Source organism: Chrysochloris asiatica, unplaced genomic scaffold, assembly GCF_000296735.1.
Source record: "Chrysochloris asiatica unplaced genomic scaffold, ChrAsi1.0 scaffold00035, whole genome shotgun sequence".
Taxonomy (NCBI): Eukaryota; Metazoa; Chordata; class Mammalia; order Afrosoricida; family Chrysochloridae; genus Chrysochloris; species Chrysochloris asiatica.
Window position 1 is genome coordinate 10711838 of NW_006408553.1, and position 20738 is coordinate 10732575.

Consider the following 20738-nt stretch of genomic DNA (forward strand, 5'->3'; position numbering starts at 1 on the left):
TAGGAGTCCCTGCAAAGTATTTTCAATAATATTCAGTATGCCATCCAAAATTCCTGGACATAAGAAACAGAACAATCTAACTAGAGAAAAATAAATCAATTGAAATGGAATATGTGTTGATTGAGATAATGGAATTGGGAACAATGATTTAAATTATATCCTGAATAATTTTATATTTGTTGAAAAGTTTCATTTGTAAATAAAAATCCTCCCTCCCTACATATTAAAAATAATACAATACTGAGAGAAATTTGGGAGTTGCATTATATGATAAGCACTGGACTGCTAACCACAAGGTCAGCAGTTCAAACCCACCAGCTGTTCCTTGGAAACTCTATACAGGGTTACTTTGAGGCAGACATATGTGATGGTACTTAATACCAATAACAACAACAACCCACACAAAAACTGTAAAGACACACGTATTCTTAGATTAAAAGCTCAATATTGTCAAGATATCACAGGAATCTCAAATTAGTCTAAATACCAATGCAAACTCAAGGAGACCAAAGCATTATTTGAGAAACTGACAGACTCCTTAAAATATGTTATATAAACACAAAAGACTTAGAATAGCTAAACAATTTGAAAGATGAACAAGGTTGGAAATTCCTGGAAACAGAATAGGCAATTAAAGCATTGTGGTGTTGGAGTGAGGTTAAATATATAGATCAAACATACAGGGTAATATGTTTAATGACAAAAGTACAATTATCATTTGTATTTAAACAAAACAAAACAAAAATTACAAATTTGTTATCTTATCAGGGTATTAATGTAAGTCCCACTTCTTACCATACAGAATAATTAATATGAATCATAGACTTATACTTGAAAGCTAGAAACATTAAAATATTGTAGAATATCTGTAGTTTCACCATATTTTTGTTCCACTGGACACAAAAAGCACTTACTTGTTAATTTGAAATTTGTAAACACTAATAAAAAAGTGATACATCTACTAGGAAAAGTTATATCTGTTAAAGTCATCATGCATCATGACCACATTACATAAAAAACAAAAAATCTATAAAGAAAAGACAAAACAAAAATTGAAATGGTTAAGTGATTCATGAAAACCACATGTGTGTCAGATTAGAACTACAATTTAAACATCCACTTATTACCTGTTTTAAAGTGCCATCGAGTTGGTTCCAACTCTAGTAACCCTGCATTGGGTTTCTGAAGAGCAGCTGGTGAACTTGAACCACTGACCTTGCAGTTCAAACAGACCTTGAACTTCAGCATATTAACCAATAGCACCACACCAGGACTTCTGGAGGAGTATAAATTAGTTCAACTTTTTTGAAAACCTGTTAAGATATGTCGCCTCAAATTTAATCTATGTCTTCATTACTGGTAGCGTTGTTGTTGTTAAGTACCTTGGAGTCGGCTCCGACTCATAGTGACCCTGCACAGGGTTTCCGAGGCTGTAAATCTTTACGGGAGCAGAATGCCTCATCTTTGTCCCACGGAACCGCTGGCTGGTAGCATAGTGGTTATTAATTGGGCTGCGAACCTCAAGGTCAGCAGTTCGAAACGATCAGCTGTTCCATGGGAGAAAGATGAGGCTTTCTGCTCCCGTAAAGATTTACAGCTTCGGAAACCCTGTACACAGGGTTGCTATGAATCGGAACCGACTCCACGGCACATAACCACTACCAGCTATGTCAAATAAAGTTATACAAGAATGTTTTCAGCAGCTTTATTCCAAATAGGGTTGTCCTTGGAAACCCTATACAGTGTTGCTATGAGTTGGAACTAACTTGACAGCATTAACAACAACATTCAAAATAAGAGACCTGGTGACTAAGCAGTTTAAGCATTAGGCTGTTAAACACAAGGTCGGTGGTTCAAACACATTAGCTGCTCCCCAAGAGAAAGATGATACTTTCTGCTTCCATAAACATTTCCAGACTCGAAAACCCAAGGAAGTAGGTCTACTGTGTCCTATAGGGCAATTGTGTGTCAGAATCAACTCGATGACAGTAGGTTATTCTAAATAGCCCCAAACTGTAAATAATGCAAGTGTCCCTCATTTGGAAGATGAGTAGATATATTGCAGTATATTAATGCAGTGAAATGGTTTACTTCTTAACACCAAAAATTCAGATTGCCTGCTTTTTACAGGTTTCAAATTCATCTACACTTTAATAGAAAAGTAAACATTGAATGATAAGGAAAAAAGTCTAGCCAAGAAAATGTGACCAAATAAAACCAGTATGAACTTTTAAAGGGTCATGAACTACAATGTAGCACTATTTCACTTACAAGGGCTAACAATCCTAATAAGATTTTGTCAAAATACAATCATGTACAAAATTTGATAAATGCTACTCATGGAACCCTGGCTAAATGCCCAGCTGTTTCCTGAAAGGTTGGCAGTTTGAACCCATCAGTGGCTCCATGTGAGCAAAGGCTTGGCAAGCTGTTCTCATAAACAGTACAGCTCAGGGAACCCTATGGGGGGCAGATACAATCTGTCCTACAGGGTCATGGTGGGTCTCAATTTATTAGATGGCACACAGGAGCATATTTTTTACTTTTAAATTTTGCATAACTAAAGTTATGGAATAAGCATATAATTTAACCATATAATTAAGTTAAACTGCTCTCTTTCTCACACATATACTATATACTAATAACTATATATATTTAAACAATAATTATCACTATTGCAGATGTTAGGTGCCATCAAGTTGGTTCGGATTTAGAGTAATATTATATACAACAGAATGAAACCCTGCCTGATCCTGTGTTGTTCTCAAAATTGTTGTCAAATTTGAGCCTTGTTGAAGTCACTGAGTCAATCCAACTATTGGGCATTCCTCTTTTACACTTACCCTCTACTTTGCCAAGAACAATGTCCTTTTCCAGTGACATGATTATAAAAATGATTATAAATAAATAAGATGTTACATTGAAATTTGGGATAAGTCTGATCATCAATAATTTTTCACTATTCATTTTGCCTACCAGCAAAATTTCAAATATTAATTTTCATATTGCTCTTACATTGACAATATATGAAATATGTCAATAGTGAAGGCACTTTTCCTGGTAATTTATTAGATGGCTTTAATAAGTTTTATCCAATTGATTTTCAATTTTTCTTAGAAAGATTATATTATTCTTCAGATGAATGAACTGTGATTCATAAAACTGTGTTTTTCTTGTTTCTTTGTTATTTTTAGTACTCTGGAAGCATAACTCTAGAAGCATTTGCAGTTATTATAACTCAGTTATTGAGTCTCAGTATGGGAATATCATTTGATGACATTAATAAATGCCAGTGCTCAGGATCTGCATGCATAATGAGTCCAGAAGCAGTGTAAGGTGTTTTATATTACAATTTAAAAAGAAGATAATCTTTGCTAGTTTAAATTATGGATGCATAGCTGTAAAAAGAAATGTTAGTGACAAAGTATTAGCAATGGCCAGTGATTCCCAAATAAGAATATATATTCTAATGTCCATGCTACATATGCATTTCCATATCCCTGGTTATCAAATACCATTTTTGTATTTTACAATGTGACTTAAATGTCATCACTATATTTATTTGAAAAGCATACAGTTAATGAAGGATTTGATGGGCAAATGTAAGCAGTAACCTCTATTGCTCTTGTTAAATGCGGTTGATTCAAACTACCTTGCAGTCCAGTGCTTCTCCCACAGCACCATACCAAGACTCAAGTATCATTATAGAATCATAATGTCTTCCTTGTTTGCATTTTCCTTCTTCATCTTCACTGGTTCAGCTTTAAGTCTTAACACCTATAAATATCAGGAAAGCTGTCATCCAGATTTTTACTCATCATTACTATGGGATTCTTGGTGTGGCGTTGTAGGATAAGCACGGAACTGCTAACTGCAAGGTCAGCATTTCAAACTGACCAAGCACTACTCAGAAGTCCCATACGTGGTTGCTGAGTCAGAACTGACTTAACTGATGGCACTTAACAGCAAAAACAATAACAATACAGTAGGACAATTTTGGTGTCTTTATCATGCTCTTAAGAAGTAGCCAAACCCATTTGTTACCCTTGCCTCTATTACAGTACACTATGAGTTCACCAGAGTATTATAGTTATAAGATACATTTAACCAGGGGATTAAAGAAAATCTTATATAGTCAGAGATGGAAGCTACTATATAAATGTTCTACACTGTCAATTTTCATAGATTAAGTAGGCTGGGAAGTATTTTTTGTTTCACTTGTTAATGCAGTGCTATTTGAGATACCTTCATTGATCACGTAATTATCCACGCTTTTCCTGTCACCACCTTAAAAAGGAGCTGCAGTCAAATCCTTATTTCAGGCTATGATTTTAGGGGTACTCACATTATAGAAGTTGGTATCAGATGTGATCGTCGGAACCAGACTTACAGAATGAGAGTGTAGAAATGAATCTCTAACTGGTTCAATGAAACAACAATAGCCATGACAGAAGACGGCAAAAATCTTACTTGAGTCTGAGTCTGTTGTTTTGTTATTGAGTGCCATGGAGCCAGTTCTAATTCACAGTGACACTGTATATGATTTTGATAACAAATGGGTTGGACTGAGGAGCAACAGGTGAGTTTAAACACAAGTCAGACTGCTAACCTCAACATCAGCATTTCAAAACTAACAGTCATTCCAGACAGATGAGCTTTCTGCTCCTGTAAAGATTTACAGCCTCAGAAACCCTATGCAGGGTTGCTATGAATCAGTACCAACTCCACGGCATGCCACCACCACCATCACCACCACCACCACCTTGTGGTTAACACTTAAGTACTTATTAAACAGCACCACACCAGGATTCCCTACTGTAGGGGAAGGGTGACACAAACTCAGCCTGCCCAAATCCTTTAAAATAATGCTTCTCTTTCTAATTACCTGCTCTACCTCCTTTCACTGCCTTCAAATTAATTGCTAAAATTAGATCAAACAGCCTGAATGGGGAAATGTAATCCCTGATTGAAGAAGATGACTCCTGGGAATAATAGATATTGTTAGGAATGGTGTCCTGGTATGGCATTGTAGGATAAGTACTTGACCATAAATTATTTAAGGTCCATGGTTCAAATTCACCAGCCACTCCTTGAAAATCCTATACAGGGTCATTATGAATCAGAACTGACTGTTGTTGTTATTAAGTGGAGTCAGTTTTGACTCAGACCACCCTGTATAGAGTTTCCAAGGAGCAGCTGATGAGCTTGAACTGCCTACGTTGCAGTTCAAACTGATGGCATGTAACAACGACATTGCTAGGAATAGATGATGCCTGTGGCAAAGAATATTCAGAGTTGGAACTAGGTATCATAGTATAAGACTGTTTAAAGACTATTGACACTGTAATATTATACCATGATTGAGAATTACACATTGTGGCAAGGATACTTAGAATAAGTATTAAAATGCTACTGCAATGGCGCCTAGAAGTCTGAACAGAATAAAATGAGCAGAGATGTTAACACTATATGGGAAGAATATTGAGAAAAGAGGTCAGAAATCTTGATACATATATTTATCATTTGAGATCAGATAATCTATTACCTGATCATATTTTCCAGGGTGGGCTACAACATGCTTCCTTTACTAAAACAGTAACTCACTAATAACAGGAAGATGGGATTCACTGATAAATGCAATGATGCATGTTCCACAGAGGTCAAGATTATCAGTGATATAGCCTTCCATGAAACTTAGCTACTTACTGTCATTTTGAATTATAGATGTCTGTAATATCTGTTAGAGGCATGGTTGACGAATTTATACCACAGGCAGCAAGACCAAGTTAACCACTCACAGGATTTGCTGTCTAAGGATTTATATGACATTTAATTGGTTCCTAGTTAAAACCAGGAGTTCTATTGTAGCATTGTAGGATAAGCTCTGGGCCAGATTGAACCACAAGGTTGGTGGTTCAAACTCTCTGTTTCTCGGGAACCATATACTGGGTCACTATGAATCAGAACAGACTCGACAGCACTTAACAATGACAAAAGCCAAAACCAGGCCAAAAGTAGATGGTGGAACAGACCATCAATATTCAGATGCAACGTAAGGCTGAAATTGAAGAAAATTAAAACAAGTCAATGAGAGTCAAATTTTGATATTTTACATACCCCACCTGAATTTAAAGATCATCTCAAGAAATGATTTGATTCATTAGACACTAATGACAGAGAACAGAAGAGTTGTGGGATGACATCAAGAACATCATACAGAAAGAAAGCAAAAAGTCATTAAGAAGACAAGAAAGAAGGAAAAGACCAAAATGGATATCAAAAGAGACTTTGAAACTTTCTCTCCAGCATAGAGATGCTAAAACAAATGGAAAAAAAATGAGGAAATTAAAGAGTTGAACAGAAAATGTCAAAGGGCAGCTCAAAAACAAATTAAAATGTTATAACACAATATGCAAAGACCTGGAGTTAGAAAACCAAAAAGGAAGAACATTTTCAGCATTTCTAAAGCTGAAAGAACTAAAGAAAAAATTCAAGCTTCTACCAGCAATATTAAATAATTCTATGGTCAAAATATTGAATAATGCAGAATGCAACAAAAGAAGATGGAAGAAATATACAGTCACTGTACCAAAAGAAAATGGACAATGTTCATTTCAAGAGATAGCATATGACAGTATATGATCAAAAAACAATGATAGTGAAGAAAGAAGTTCAAGGTACACTGAAAACATTGGCAAAAAAAACAAAAGAATCCAGGAACTGATGGGATAAAGATTGAAATATTTCAACAAATTAATGCAGCAATGGAAGCACTCACTCTTCTATGACAAGAAATTTGGAAGTCAGCTACCTGGCCAACTGATTGGAATAGATTCATCCATATTTGTACCCATTCCAAAGATAGGTGACCAGACAGAATGTGGAAATCATCGGAAATATCATTAACGCCACATACAAGTAAAGGTTTGTTAAGGTAATTTAAAAATGGCTGCAATAGTACATCAACAGGGAAGTTAAACCAGATTAAGACAAGGACATGGAAAGAGAGATATTATTGTTGATGTCAGATGGAACTTGCCTGAAATCATGAATACCAAAAAGATGTTTTACCTGTGCTTTATTGACTGTGCAAAGGCTTTTGACTGTGTGGATCATGACAAGCTCTGGACAACATTGTGGAGAATGAATATTTTGGAGCATTTCATTGTGCTCATAAGGAACCTGTACATAAACCAAAAAGCAATTGTTCAAACAGAACAAGGGAATGCTGAATGGTTTAAAATCAGAAAGGAGTGTGACACAGTTGTTTTCTTTCACCATACTTATTAAATCTGTACACTGAGGAAATAATGTGAGAAGCTGAATTATATGAAGAAGAATGTGGCATCAGGATTGAAGGAAGACTCATTAACATACTGCAATATGCATATGATACAATGTTGTTTGCTAAAAAAGAAGACTTAAAATACTGATGATCATCAAAGACCTCAGCCTTCATTATGGGTTGCACCTTAATGTGAAGAAAATAAAAATCCTCACCATTAGACCAATAGATAACATCATGATAAATGGAGAAAAGATAGGTGTTATCAAAGACTTCATTTTGCTTGGATCCACTATCAATACTCATGGAAGCAGCAGGCAAGAAATCAAACAGTGTATTGCATTAAACAAATGCGCTACACAAGACCTCTCTATAGTGTTCAAGATCAAAGATGTCATTTTGAGGGCCTACTTGTGCCTAACCCAAGCCATGGTATTTTCAAAAGGTTTATATGAATGTGAAAGTTGGACAATTAATAAGGAAGGCCGTAGACAAATTGATGCATCTGAATTATGGTGTTGGAGAAAAATATTAAAAATACCGTGGACTGCTGGAAGAACAAAGAGATTTGTGTTGAAAGAAGTAGAATGCTCTTTAGAAACTAGGATGGTGAGAATTTGTCTCTCATACTTTGGACATATTATCAGGAGGAACCAGTCCCTGGAGAAGAACATCATTTGGTAAAGTGGGGATCATCAAAAAAGAGGAAGAACCCCAACGAGGTGGACTGGCACAGTGGCAACAGCAGCAAACTCAAGCTTAGCAATGATTGTGAGGCTGTCCTGTGCTTACCCTACAGCACCATATCCGGCATCCATATATGTGTATTTTGTTGTCAAATGCCGTTGAATTGTTTCCAACTCATAGCGAATCTTTATAGGATTTCTGAAGAGAAGGTGATGAGTTTGAACCACTGACCTTGCGGTTCAAACCGACTTTGAGATTCAAACTGACCTTGTGGTCAACTGCTTACCCTACAGTGCCACACCAAGACTCCACTTACGTGTATAGGCATATGTGTACAGGACATATAAATTTAAGGAAGTGATAGTGTCAGTTAGAGTTGCTATAATGGATGCGGAATTGTTTTGGCACTTTACATTTTTAAATGGATGAGTACATCTTACAATAGTAATCTTTTTCCACAGGAAATTGTGTTTAGACAGAGCAAAAGTACTTTTCAAATTCTGTGAATAGATTTTCATTTCATATTCACCCTCATGCTCTAGGTTTGTGTTAATCTTCCTCTCCTACGTCACCTCAGTTTTCTTGAAATTTCATAGAATATCAAAAGGGTTCACATTATCAATGACGTTACTAATTATATATTTGGAACTGAAAATGGAAATTATTCTTGTTACTCCATCAAGATGTATGCCTGACAGAGGATAAGAAATAATTCTCATAAAGATAAAGATGCCTCCAAAAACAAGAAATTGTTTAGGTGCCAGATGTCACAGTCATGCTATGATGCTCCTCCATGGAAAAGAGCAAGTTGATGCATTTTTATCCTTTACTAGAAACCTGGGAAGAAATATCCAATGCACTGAGAACAATATTCCTATCAGTTCATTGAATGGTTCTGTAGTTTACTAGTATTTAATGTGGCCCATAACAACAAAAAACATCTGCTGCAGGCTAAGGCTATAGTCCAATATATCTTGGCACTTAAGCTTTTGTGACCCTTCAAATTTAAGGAAGCTATGTTTTCTGTAGTAGTTATTGACTTTTATGGAGCCGCGGACAAACCCTAATAGCTTTGCAGTGTTGTCTTAGACTTCTGTGTCACTTTCTTAAGTACAACTTAGCCAGGTAGATGCAGTGCTTTCAACCACATGACTTCAAGTGACTATACTGTCAAAGCTGAATTTTTATGTTTTGTGTCTTATCAGGATGTATGAGTCATAACATGGAATGAACACAGAGTAATTCAAACTAAAATGAAACTTGACCATGTTGTGTTCAGCTATAGAAAATCTAGATGTCTCAAGTGATTAAGAGCTGGTTCTTACTCCTATGTCCCACTATCTGTCAGTTTGCCATACTGTGGTGGCAGTTCAAACCCACCAGGCACTTTCAGACACCCTATGCAAGGTCAGTATGAGTCAGAACCAACTTGATGACACCTAACAATAACAATAACAAAATCATCCAAATGATAAATTGAAGAGGAATGGTATCATATTCATCATAACAAAAACATTTTAAGATCTATCACGAGGTACTATGCTATCAGTGACAGGATGATATTTGTATGCCTTCAAGCAAGAGCAGTTAAAATGACTATTTTTCACAGGAAATTGTTGTTAGACAGAACAAAAATACTTTGCAAATTTTTTTTTTTTCAAATTTACACAGCAACCACTAAGCATAAAGATGAAGACACTGGAGAATTCCATCAATTTCTGTGGTCTGAAATTAATCAAACATGTAATCAAGATGCACTGGTAGTTACTGGGGATTGTAATGTGAAAGTTGGAAACAAAGAGGAGTGATCAGTAGTTGGAAAATGTGGTCTTGGTAATAGAAATGCAGCTGGAACTATCATGATTGACTTTTATAAGACCAACAAGTTACTCATTTCAAATACCTGTTTTTAATAACATAAATGTTCATTGTAACCATGGACTTTGATGGATGAGATACATAGTAAGGAAATGACCTATGTCTGTGGAAAAAGAAGATGGAGAATATCAATATCATCAGTCTGAACAACACCAGGAGTCAACTAAAGACCAGACAATCAATTATGCAAGTTGAAGTTGAAGAAAATCAAAACAAGTTCACAAGAGCCAAAACACAACCCTGAATATATTCAATCTGAATTTAGAAACCATTATGAATAGATTTGATGTATCAATACAAATGACTGATGTTGTGGGATGATATCAAGGAAATCATGCATAAAGAAGACAAAAGGTCATTAAAAAGATAAGAAAGGAAGAAAAGACCAAAATGGGTGTGAGAAGAGACTTGTTTAAGAGCAAATCTCTATGTTCAAGAACGAAAGAAATGATGAAGTAAAAGAGCTAAACAGAAGATTTGAAAATGTCACTTGAGAAGATGAAGTTAAGTATTATAATGAGACATGCAAAGACCTGTAGTTAGAAACCAACAGGCAAGAACCAACATATCATTTCTAAAGCTGAAAGAAGTGAAGAAAATATTCGAGCCTAAAGTTGCATTATTATTATTTTTTTTAAGTTGCATTATTAAAAGATTCTAGGAACAAAATACTGAGCAACCCATGAAACAACCAAAGAAAATGGAAGGGATACAAAAAGTCACTGTGCCAAAAAAGAAAAAAGAAAGAATTTGTGAATTTCAGTCATTACTAGAGGAAGTATATGATCAATAACAAAATGGCACTGAAGGAAGAAGACCAAGCTTCATTGAAGGCACTGGCCAAACACAAAGCTCCAAGTATTGACAGACTATCAATTGATTTGGTGGCAGATTTGGAAGTGCTCCCCTTGTTTATGACAAGAGATTTGGAAGACAACTATCTGGCTAACCAACTAGAAGAGATGCGTATTTGTGTTCATCCAAATAAAGAGGAACCTGTTGTTGTTAAGTGACCTCGAGTTGGCTCTTATAGTGACCCTGTATAGGGTTTTCAAAGCCTAAAATCTTTGCAGGAGCCAAAAGCCTCAACTTTTCACCTGCAGAGTGGCTGCCAGGCTCAAACCTCAAGTCCTGTGGTTCACAGTCCAGTGCTTACTGCTGGTAGTTTCGAACTGATGACCTTGTGGTTCACAGCCCATGGTCAAGAAACTACCAGAAATCCAAGCCATATTCACAAGAGGGCTTGAACAAAAAATATCATTGCTGATGTCAGATGGAGTTTGGCTGAAGGCAACGGATACCAGAAAGATGTTTGCTTGTGTTTTATTGACTATGCAAAGGCATTCAACTATGTAGATCATAATGAACTATGGATAAATTGTGAAGAATGGAAATTCCAGAACATTTAAAATTAAGTTCATAAGGAACCTGTACATAGACCAAACAGAATAATGAAATACTGAGTGGTTTAAAATCAAGAAAACTATGTACCAGGATAGTGTCCTTTCACCATACTTATTCAATCTGTATGCTGAGCACACAATCCAAGAAGTTGAACTATATGTAAAACAGCATGAAGATTGAAGGAAGGCTCGTTAACAAGCTGGTATATGCAGATGACAAAACCTTGCTTATTGAATGTGAATAATTATTGAATTGAAGCCTTATTGATGGAGATTAAAGACTAGAGTTATGAGTTATAGCTCAATGTAAAAGCAAAAATCTTCACAACTAGACCAGTCAGCAACACATCACAATAAATAGATGAAAGATTGAAGTTGTGTAGGGTTTCATTTTAATTGGTTCCACAATCAATGCTCATGAAAACATCATGCAGGAAATTAAAAGAGGACATATTGCTTTGGGAAACGTTTTCCTCAAAAGATCTTCAAAAGACCTTCATGTTTGTCGCTTTGAAAACTAAGGTTAAACATATTAAATATACCAGAGACTTGGTAACATAGTGGGTTTGATCAACTTCAGTCTGAAGAAGTTGGTAGAATTCTTTCATAATCACTCAATTTAATGGATGATCTGTACATTTGAATAGTAGTCTTCCTACATTTGAACTGGTCTTCCTTGTAGATTTATCCATATTATCCTATCACAGACAGTATTGTACTTCAAGATGTTCTTTTGACAATACGACATCATTCTTCATCAATTTGTCATTCTTTGTATAGTAAACCAAAGACAGATTGAAAATGGCCAATACCAGTCCTTGTCATTTATGTTAATCTTTATGTGCTTCATCTCATTTCATTCCAATTTTCCTAGATTCATACTTTGTACATTCCATGTTATGAATGATTATTAATTAATCTTTGCAGCAGTTTTTCCTGCTTTTAAGTTGTGCCACATCAGCAAATGAAGATTTGACTAGCTTAGCTCCATCCACTTGATTAAGGTCAACTCTAATTTAAGGAGGCCCCTTGTCCTTAGTTATATTTGAGTACCTTCCAACATTAGGGGCACATCTTGTGGCATTATATCTGACAATGTTTTGTTGCTATTCCTAGGATTTTCAGTGGATAACCATTCAGAAGTAGTCTGTCTCTCCCTCTTCCTAGTCTATCTTAGTTGGGAAGTTCTGCTGAAAACTGTCCACTATAAGTGACTCTGCTGATATTTAAAATATCAGTGGAATATCTTCCATCATCACTGCAAAAGACAAGCCACAAACTAAAAGATAAATGGAAAATGAAAATTTTTATTATGTCAATTCATGTAAGTATTCTTGAATTTTTTCTATGGCCCCAGCAGAATTTAGAGAGAATCTTTTTAAACAATTTAATAATGCATTCTCATATGGGCTTCCTTCCTTCATTGTAGTACTCTCACCACATTTTCACTTTTGCTCACTGTAGAAAAGTTTCAATCAATAACTCTCGTGCTTAATTATTTTAAGAAACCATGTGAAGAGAGGTCCATTTTTATTTAATAAGTATAAAGACTTCATTTAATATCCACTTATTTTCCCAGTATATATGTCTATAAATATATAAATAAATCTTTAGACCCACCTCGTTTTCAATATTCTTAGTGTTCTATCTGTAGGATGCTCAATTAAAAAATAATGATCTTAGAAGAATGCAAGCTTTTATTGTTGCTCTGCATTTCAATATTTTGGCATTCCATTTAATGACAAATTTGGCAAGAGGATAACCTGGCACATATTTTAGAACATTTGATGACTTTCATAAAATGTTAAACTCATACAATGTAGTAGTTAAAATATTTTCCATGAGTGCATTTTCAACTCAACCACCTATTAATTGTAAAATAATAATTTGCTAACGCTGTCTATAGTTTCCAAAAACGTTGTTGTTGTTAGATGCCATCGAGTCAGCACTGACTCATAGCGACTTTATGCACAGCAGAATGAAACACTGCCCAATCCTGGGCCAACCTCACTACTGTTGCCACGCTTGAGTCCATCAATGCTGCCACTTAGTCAATCCATCCCGTTGGGTATCTTCCACTCCTTCTCTGACCCTCCACCTTACCAAACATGATATCCTTCTTCAGTGACTGGTCCCTCCTGACCATATGTCAGAAGTATGAGAGATGAAGTTTGGTCATCTTGACTTCCAAGGAGAACTCTGGTTGCACTTCTTCCAAAACAGATCCATTGGTTCTTTTGGCAGCCCACAGCACTTTCAATATTCTCCTCCAACACCATAACTCAAAAGCATCAATTCTTCTATAGTCTTCCTTATTCACTGACCAGCTTTTGTATGCATATGAGGTTATTGAAAATACCATGGCTTGGGTCAGGCACACCTTAGTCCTCAAGCTGACATCTTTGCTCTTCAACACTTTCAAAAGATCTTGTGCAGCAGATTTGCCTAATGCAATACATCATTTGATTTCTTGAGTGATGCTTCCATGAGTGTTGATAGTTGATCCAAGAAGAATGAAGTCCTTGACAACTTCAATCTTTTCTCCATTGATAAGAATGTTGTTTATTGGTGAAATGGTGAGGATTTTTTCTTTAAGATGTGATCTATTCCAAAGGCTGTACTCTTTGATCTTCATCAGTAAATGTTTTAAGTCCTCTTCACTTTCAGCAAGCAAAGTTGTATCATCTGTATATTGCAGGTTGTTAATGAGTCTTCCTCCAAACCTGATGCCACATTTTTCTTCATATAACTCAGCTTCTCAGAATACAAGTTGAATAAGTATGGTGAAAGAATACAACTTTGTCACACACTTTTCTTAAATGTAAACCATTCAGTAGTCTCATGTTCTGTTCAAACAACTCCTCTTAGTCCAGGTATAGATTCTTCATGAGCACAATTAAGTGTTCAGGAATACTTATACTTTACAGTGTTGTCCCTAGCTTGTCATGATCCACACAATCAAAAGGCTTTGGGTAGTCAATAAAGCACAAGTAAACATCTTTTTTATATTCTCTGCTTTCAGCTAAGATTCATTGGAAATCAGCAATGATATCCCTCATTCCATGTCCTCTTTTGAATCCAACTTGAACCTCTGGAAGTTCCTTGTCAATGTATAATTGTAGCCATTTTTGTATTACCTTTAGTAAAACTTTACTCAAATGAGATATCAAAGAGATTGTCCAATGATTTCCACATTCCATTGGGTCACCTCTCTTTGGAATGGGCACAAATACCGGGCCCCTTCCAATCAGTTGGCCAGATAGTTGTCTTCCAAATTTCTTGGCAGAGGTGAGTGAGTGCCTACTGTGCTGCCTCACTTCTTTGAAATATTTCAATTTTTATTCCATCAATTCCTGGTGCCTTGTTCTTTGCCAATTCCTTCAATACACCTTGGACTTCCTCCTTCAGTATCATAAGCTATTGAGCAATTGCTACCTCTTGAAATGGTTGAATATTAGCCATTTCATTTTTGTACAGTGACTCTGTGTATTCCTTTCATCTGATGCTTTCTGCATCATTCAATAATTTGCACAGAAAATCTTTCAATAACAAAAGTCGATGCTTGAATTTTTTCTTCAGTTCCCCCAGCTTGAGAAATTCTGAACATGTTCTTCCTTTTTGGTATTCTGATTCCAGATTTTTGCACATTTTGTTGTAATATTTGGCTTTATGTTCTCAAGCTAACCTTTGAAATTTTTTGTTCATCTCTTGGACCTCCTCATTTCTTCCATTTGCTGTAGTATCTCTATGCTGGAGAGCAAGTTTCAGTGTCTCTTCTGACATCCATTTTCACCTTTTCCTTCTTTCATGTCTTCTTAATGATTTTTTTCTTTCTTCCTGTATGATGTTCTTGATGCCATCCCACAACTCTTCTGGTCTTCAGTCTTTAGTGTTTAACGTATCAAATCTGTTCTTCAGATGAGCTCTAAATTCAGGAGGGATATATTCAAGGTCATATTTTGGCTCTTGTGGACTTGTTTTCATTTTCTTCAGTTTCAGTTTGAATTTGCATAAGAGTAAATGATGGTCTGTTCTACAGTCTACCCCCGGCCTTGTTTTGACTGATGATATGGAGCTTTTCCATTGTCTCTTTCCGCAGATGTAGTCAATTTGATTTCTATGTATTCCATATGGTGAGGTCCATGTGTATAGTCATCTCTCATGCTATCTAAAGAAGGTATTTGAAATGAACAAATCACTGATTTTTCAGAATTCTATCATGCGTTCTCCAGCATCATTTCTATCACCAATGCCATATTTTCCATCTACTGATCCTTCCTCTTTGCTCCCAACCTTTGCATTCAATCACCAGTAATGATCTATAAATCTAGATTGCATATTTGGTCAATTTCAGATTGAAGAAGTTGATAGAATTCTTCTATTTCATCTACACTGGCTTTAGTGGTTGGTGCATAAATTTGAATAATTGTGGTATTAACTGGGCTTCCCTATAGGTGCATGGATATTATCCTATCACAGACAGCGTTGTACCTTATGACTAATCTGAATATGATCTTTTTGACAATGAATGCCACACCATTCTTTTTCAATTTGTCATTTCTGGCATAGTAAACCATGTGGTCATCAGATTTAAAATGGCCAATACTAGTGCATTTCAGCTCACTAATGCCTAAGATATTGATGTTTATGTGTTCCATTTCATTTTTGACAATTTCTAATTTTTCCAGGTTCATACTTCTTACAGTCCATGTTCTGATTTTCAATTGATGTTAACAGCTATTTCTCTTCATTTTGAGTTGTGCCCCATCAGAAAATGAAGGTCTCGTGGGCTTTTCTCACACAGGCTTTACTCCATTCACATCATCACTATCAACTCTACTTTGATGAGGCAGATCTTCCCCAGTCACATTTTGAATGCCTTCCAACCTGAGGGGCTCATTTTCTAGCACTATATTTGACAGTGTTTCTCTACTATTCATAATTTCTTCAGTGACTAAATTTTCAGAAGTAGTTCGTCACTCCTTCTTCCTAGTCTGTCTTTGTCTGGAAGCTCATCTTAAACCTGTCCACCATGGGTGACCCTGCTTGTATTTAAAATACCAGTGTCATAGCTTTCAGAATCACAGCAAATCACAAGCCACCACAGTACGACACACTGACAGACAAGTGGTGGAATTTCCAAATATAGAATGGGTATAATAATTGTGCCTTATCTGTAATATTTTCTCATTGCTTTTGTAATAAACTGCTATAAACTTTGTGCCTCAAAATAATGAAAATATATAATTTTGCAATCTGAAAGTCAAAAGTCTACTAATCAAGGTGTTCCTTCCAGTTGATCTGGCATAGTGATATATTTTGATTTTGTAAGTATATTTTGTTTTCCTTTACCAATTTAAGAGGCTATTTGTATTCCTTGACTTTTGGTGTCTTCTCCATTTTCAAAGCCAGCAGCATTGAATCTTTAAGTCTTTCTATGTCTCTAATGTCTGCTTACCTAACTCTGACCTTCCTATCTTCCTGTCATAAGCCTACAGTAATCAGAAGAAAATAAATAATAAAAATTAAAGCAGATAGAAATAAATTAGAAAACAGAAAAATTATATATAAAATCAATATGATATAAAGTTGGTTCTTTGAAAGGATTAATAAATTGCCAAAACATTGGCAAATCTAGTAAAAGAAAAGAGGAAGAGGATGCAAATAGCATGTATAGGAAAAGATATAGGTGACATCATACAACAGAACCAACAGGAAAAAACAAACAAACAAACTAATAACAGAGTACTATGAAGAATTATACTCAAATAAATTTAAAAATCTAGAAGAAATGTATATATTTTTAGAAAAACATGATCTAACCAAACTAACACAAACTGAAGTAGAAAACTTGAATAGATCTATAGAAGAAGAAACTGGCCAGGTAATTAAAAACTATCAACAAAAGAAAGTCCAGGTCTAGATGACTTTACTGGTGAATTTTGCCAAAGTTTTAGAGAAGAACTAACACTTATTTTACTCAAATTAATCCAGAACATAGAATAGGATGGAAAACTTCCACATATAGTTGATGAAGTGAGCTAACCCCACATACCAAAACTAAATAAGGACACCACTAAAAAAGAAATTTATAGATAAATATTCCTCATGAATATGATGTAAAAATTCCCAACAAAATCTTAGCCAATGGAATTCAACAACATATCTAAAATATAATACATCATGACCAAATGAGATTCACACCAGGGATGCCAGGATGACTCAATATTAGAAAAACAATCAGTGCAATTCACCAGATGAATTTTAAAAAGAAAAAGAATCACACGATCATATCACTTGATGCAGAAAAAACATATGACAAAATCCAACATCAATTCTTGATAAAAACACTCAACAAAGTAGGAATTGAAGGGAAATCCCTCAGCATATTTAAGATCATATATACAAATAACAAATCAATCAACCAGCATTATTCTCAATGGAAAGAAATTAATAGCATTCCCTTTGTGAACAGGAACTTGACAAGGATGTCCTTTATCACAACTCCTGTTCAATATTGCGTTGGCAGTCTTAGCCAGAACTATAAGGAACGAAAGCAAAATTAAAAGTATCCAAATTGGCAATGAAGAAGTAAAACTTTCTATTTGCAGATGATATGACCCTGTACTTAGAAAATCTCAAAAATTTAGCAAGAAAATTATTTGAACTCATTGAAAGATTCAGCAAACTGGCAGAGTATTAGATCAATATACAAAATTAGACTGAATTCCTGTATACTAATAAAGACAATTCTGAAATGGAAATTAGGAAAATGCCATTTACAATCACCAACCAAAAGATAAAATATTTAGAAATCTAATCAGAAAAACAAAGAGCTATACAACGATAATTTCAAAACACTACTACAAGAACCCCAAAAAGATTTGCAAAAATGGAAGAATACATCAAGCTCATGGTCAGGAAGATTAAGCATTGTGAAAATATCAATAGTTACAAAAGCAATCTACAAATACAATGCAATCTCAACCAACATTCCAACACCATTCCTTTAAGAGATTGAAAAACTGATCATGGACTTTATATGGAAAGAAAAGCGACCTCAGATAAACAAATAAATGATTAAGTAGAAGAACAAAGTTGGAGGCCTCTCACTCCGTTATCTCACAATTACTACACAGCCACAGTGGTCAAAACAACCTGATACTGGTGCACAGATCAATATAAGTCTATCCACATACAGTCAGCTATCTTTAACAAAGGGCCAAAACACATTAAATAAGGAAAAGATAGGCTCTTCAGCAAACGATATTGGCAAAACTGGAAATTCATTTGCAGGAGAATGAAACAAAACCGATATCTCACACTAGATACAAAAAGAATTCAACATAGATTAAAGATCTAAATTTATAATCTAGTACTATAAAGTTCAGGGGCTGTAATATAGCATACATATACTATAAAACATTATATAAAATACATAAACCATAGGCAAAAATTAGATGACTGGCACCTTCTGAAAATTAGAAACTTGTATGCATCAAAAGATTCCACAAAAGGAACAAAAATGGAGTCCACTGATTGGGAAACATTTTTTTGCAATGACATGTCAGACAAGAGATTAATATCTCAAATGAGGCATTCTGCTCCCATAAAGATTTACAGCATCAGAAACCCTATGCAGGGTCATTATGAGTCGGAACAGACTCCACGGTACTTAACAACAACAACTCTCAAGTGCTGAAGTGTGGTGCTGTGGATTAATGCGCTTGACTGCAAGGTTAGTTAGAACAGAAAGTTAGTTAGTTAGTTAGTTAGTTAGTTAGAACAGAAAGATCAAAGGTTCAAACTCACCAGCCTTTCCTCGGAAACCCTATACAGGGTGGCGATGAGTCAGAACTGCCTCAGTAGCACTTAACAACAGCACAATGTCTTTATAAGAAAAAATACAAGAAAAAAAAAGTCAAAAAAATGGGCAAAGGACATGAATAGACACCTCACCAAGGAAGATAATCAAGCAAGCAATAGTCATATGAAGAAATGCTCAAGATCATCAGCCATTGTTGTTGCTGTTAGGTGCCATCGAGCCGGTACTGACTCATAGCGCCCTTATGCACAGCAGAACAAAACACTGGCCAATCCTGGGCCAACCTCACTACTGGCCATTGTTGTTTTTGTTGTGAAGTGCCTATTGAGTTGGTTCCAACCTATAGCGACCTCTGTCTAGGGTTTCCAAGGAGCAGCTGGTGAGTTCGAACTGCTGGCCTTAACAGCCCACACCGACGTTGCAGTTTACCACATTAACCAGCAATGCCACACCAGAAATCCACTGGCCATTAGAGAGATGCAAATCAATGAGATATCATCTCACACCAGTATTAACAGTGCTGGCAAGGGTGTGGAGAGACTGAGACCCTCATTTGTTGTTGTTGGGACTGTAAAATGGTTCAACCGCTCTAGAAAAAGATGTGGTGCTTCCTCAGAAAGTTGGAAATAGAAATAATTTATAACCCAGCAATTCCCCTGTTGGGTATGTTGTTGTTGTTGTTAGGTGCCATCGAGTCAATACCTACTCATAGCGACTTTATACACAGCAGAACGAAATACTGCCTTATCCTGGGCCAACTTCACTGTTGTTGCCACTCTTGAGTCCATTGATGCTGCTACTTGGCCAATCCATCTTGCTGGGTATGTATCCATGATAATTTGTAGCCAGCACATGAGTAAATAAATGCACATCGATATTCACTGCAGCACTAATCACAATAGCAAAAAGATGGAGATAGCCATAAGTCCCCATAAATGGAACAATGGATAAAAAAAACTTTGGTGGATAGGCACAATGGAATACTGTAGAATATTGAATAATAACAATGAATCTGCAAAGTAGCTCATAACATGGATAAACCTGGAGGACATTATACTGAGTGAAATTAGTCAATACAAAAGAGCAAATATTGTATGAGATTATTATTGTAAAAACTTAATGTTTTAATACTAAAAGAAACATTCTTTGATATTTACCAGGTGTAAAGAGGGAAGGGAGAGTAATTCACTGGCTAGAGGGTAGGAACATGTTAGCTTGAGTGATGGGGAGGACAATATTTAAGAAGGGGGAGAGCAATAGACAAGAGGGAGGGTGATAGAAGAATGATGAGGATAGGACATTATGTTGAGTGAAATAATCAATCACAAAAGGACAAATATTGAATGAGCTCATTATTGTAAAAGCTTAAGGAAAGGTTTCCAGACTAAAAGAAACATTCTTAGATGGTTACCAAGGGTGGTAGGGAGGGAGAGTAATTCACAGGATAGATGGTTGATACATGTTAGCTTGGGTAATGGGAGGACATATATAAGAAGGGGGAGAGCATTACACAAGAAGAGGTAGGGTGGCAAAACAATAATGAAGACAGTTGAAGACACAAGGAATTATGATTGGGCTAAAGAGGATAGAGGTAAATAGTGATACATACACAACTTTGGAACAATAGTGTTCTGTGAGGAGATATATGGATTGAGATATA

General features: G+C 35.7%; 1 protein-coding gene across 1 annotated transcript in view; it reads left to right on the forward strand.

Annotated features, from left to right (window-relative positions):
- LOC102832083 (disintegrin and metalloproteinase domain-containing protein 2-like) overlaps positions 1–20738 on the forward strand; it is a 66480-nt gene that overhangs the window by 33622 nt on the left and 12120 nt on the right. Inside the window, exon 10 of the mRNA XM_006859989.1 lies at positions 3195–3331. Within this exon, the coding sequence (XP_006860051.1) occupies positions 3195–3331 (137 nt within the window). The remainder of the gene's footprint in view (positions 1–3194; positions 3332–20738) is intronic.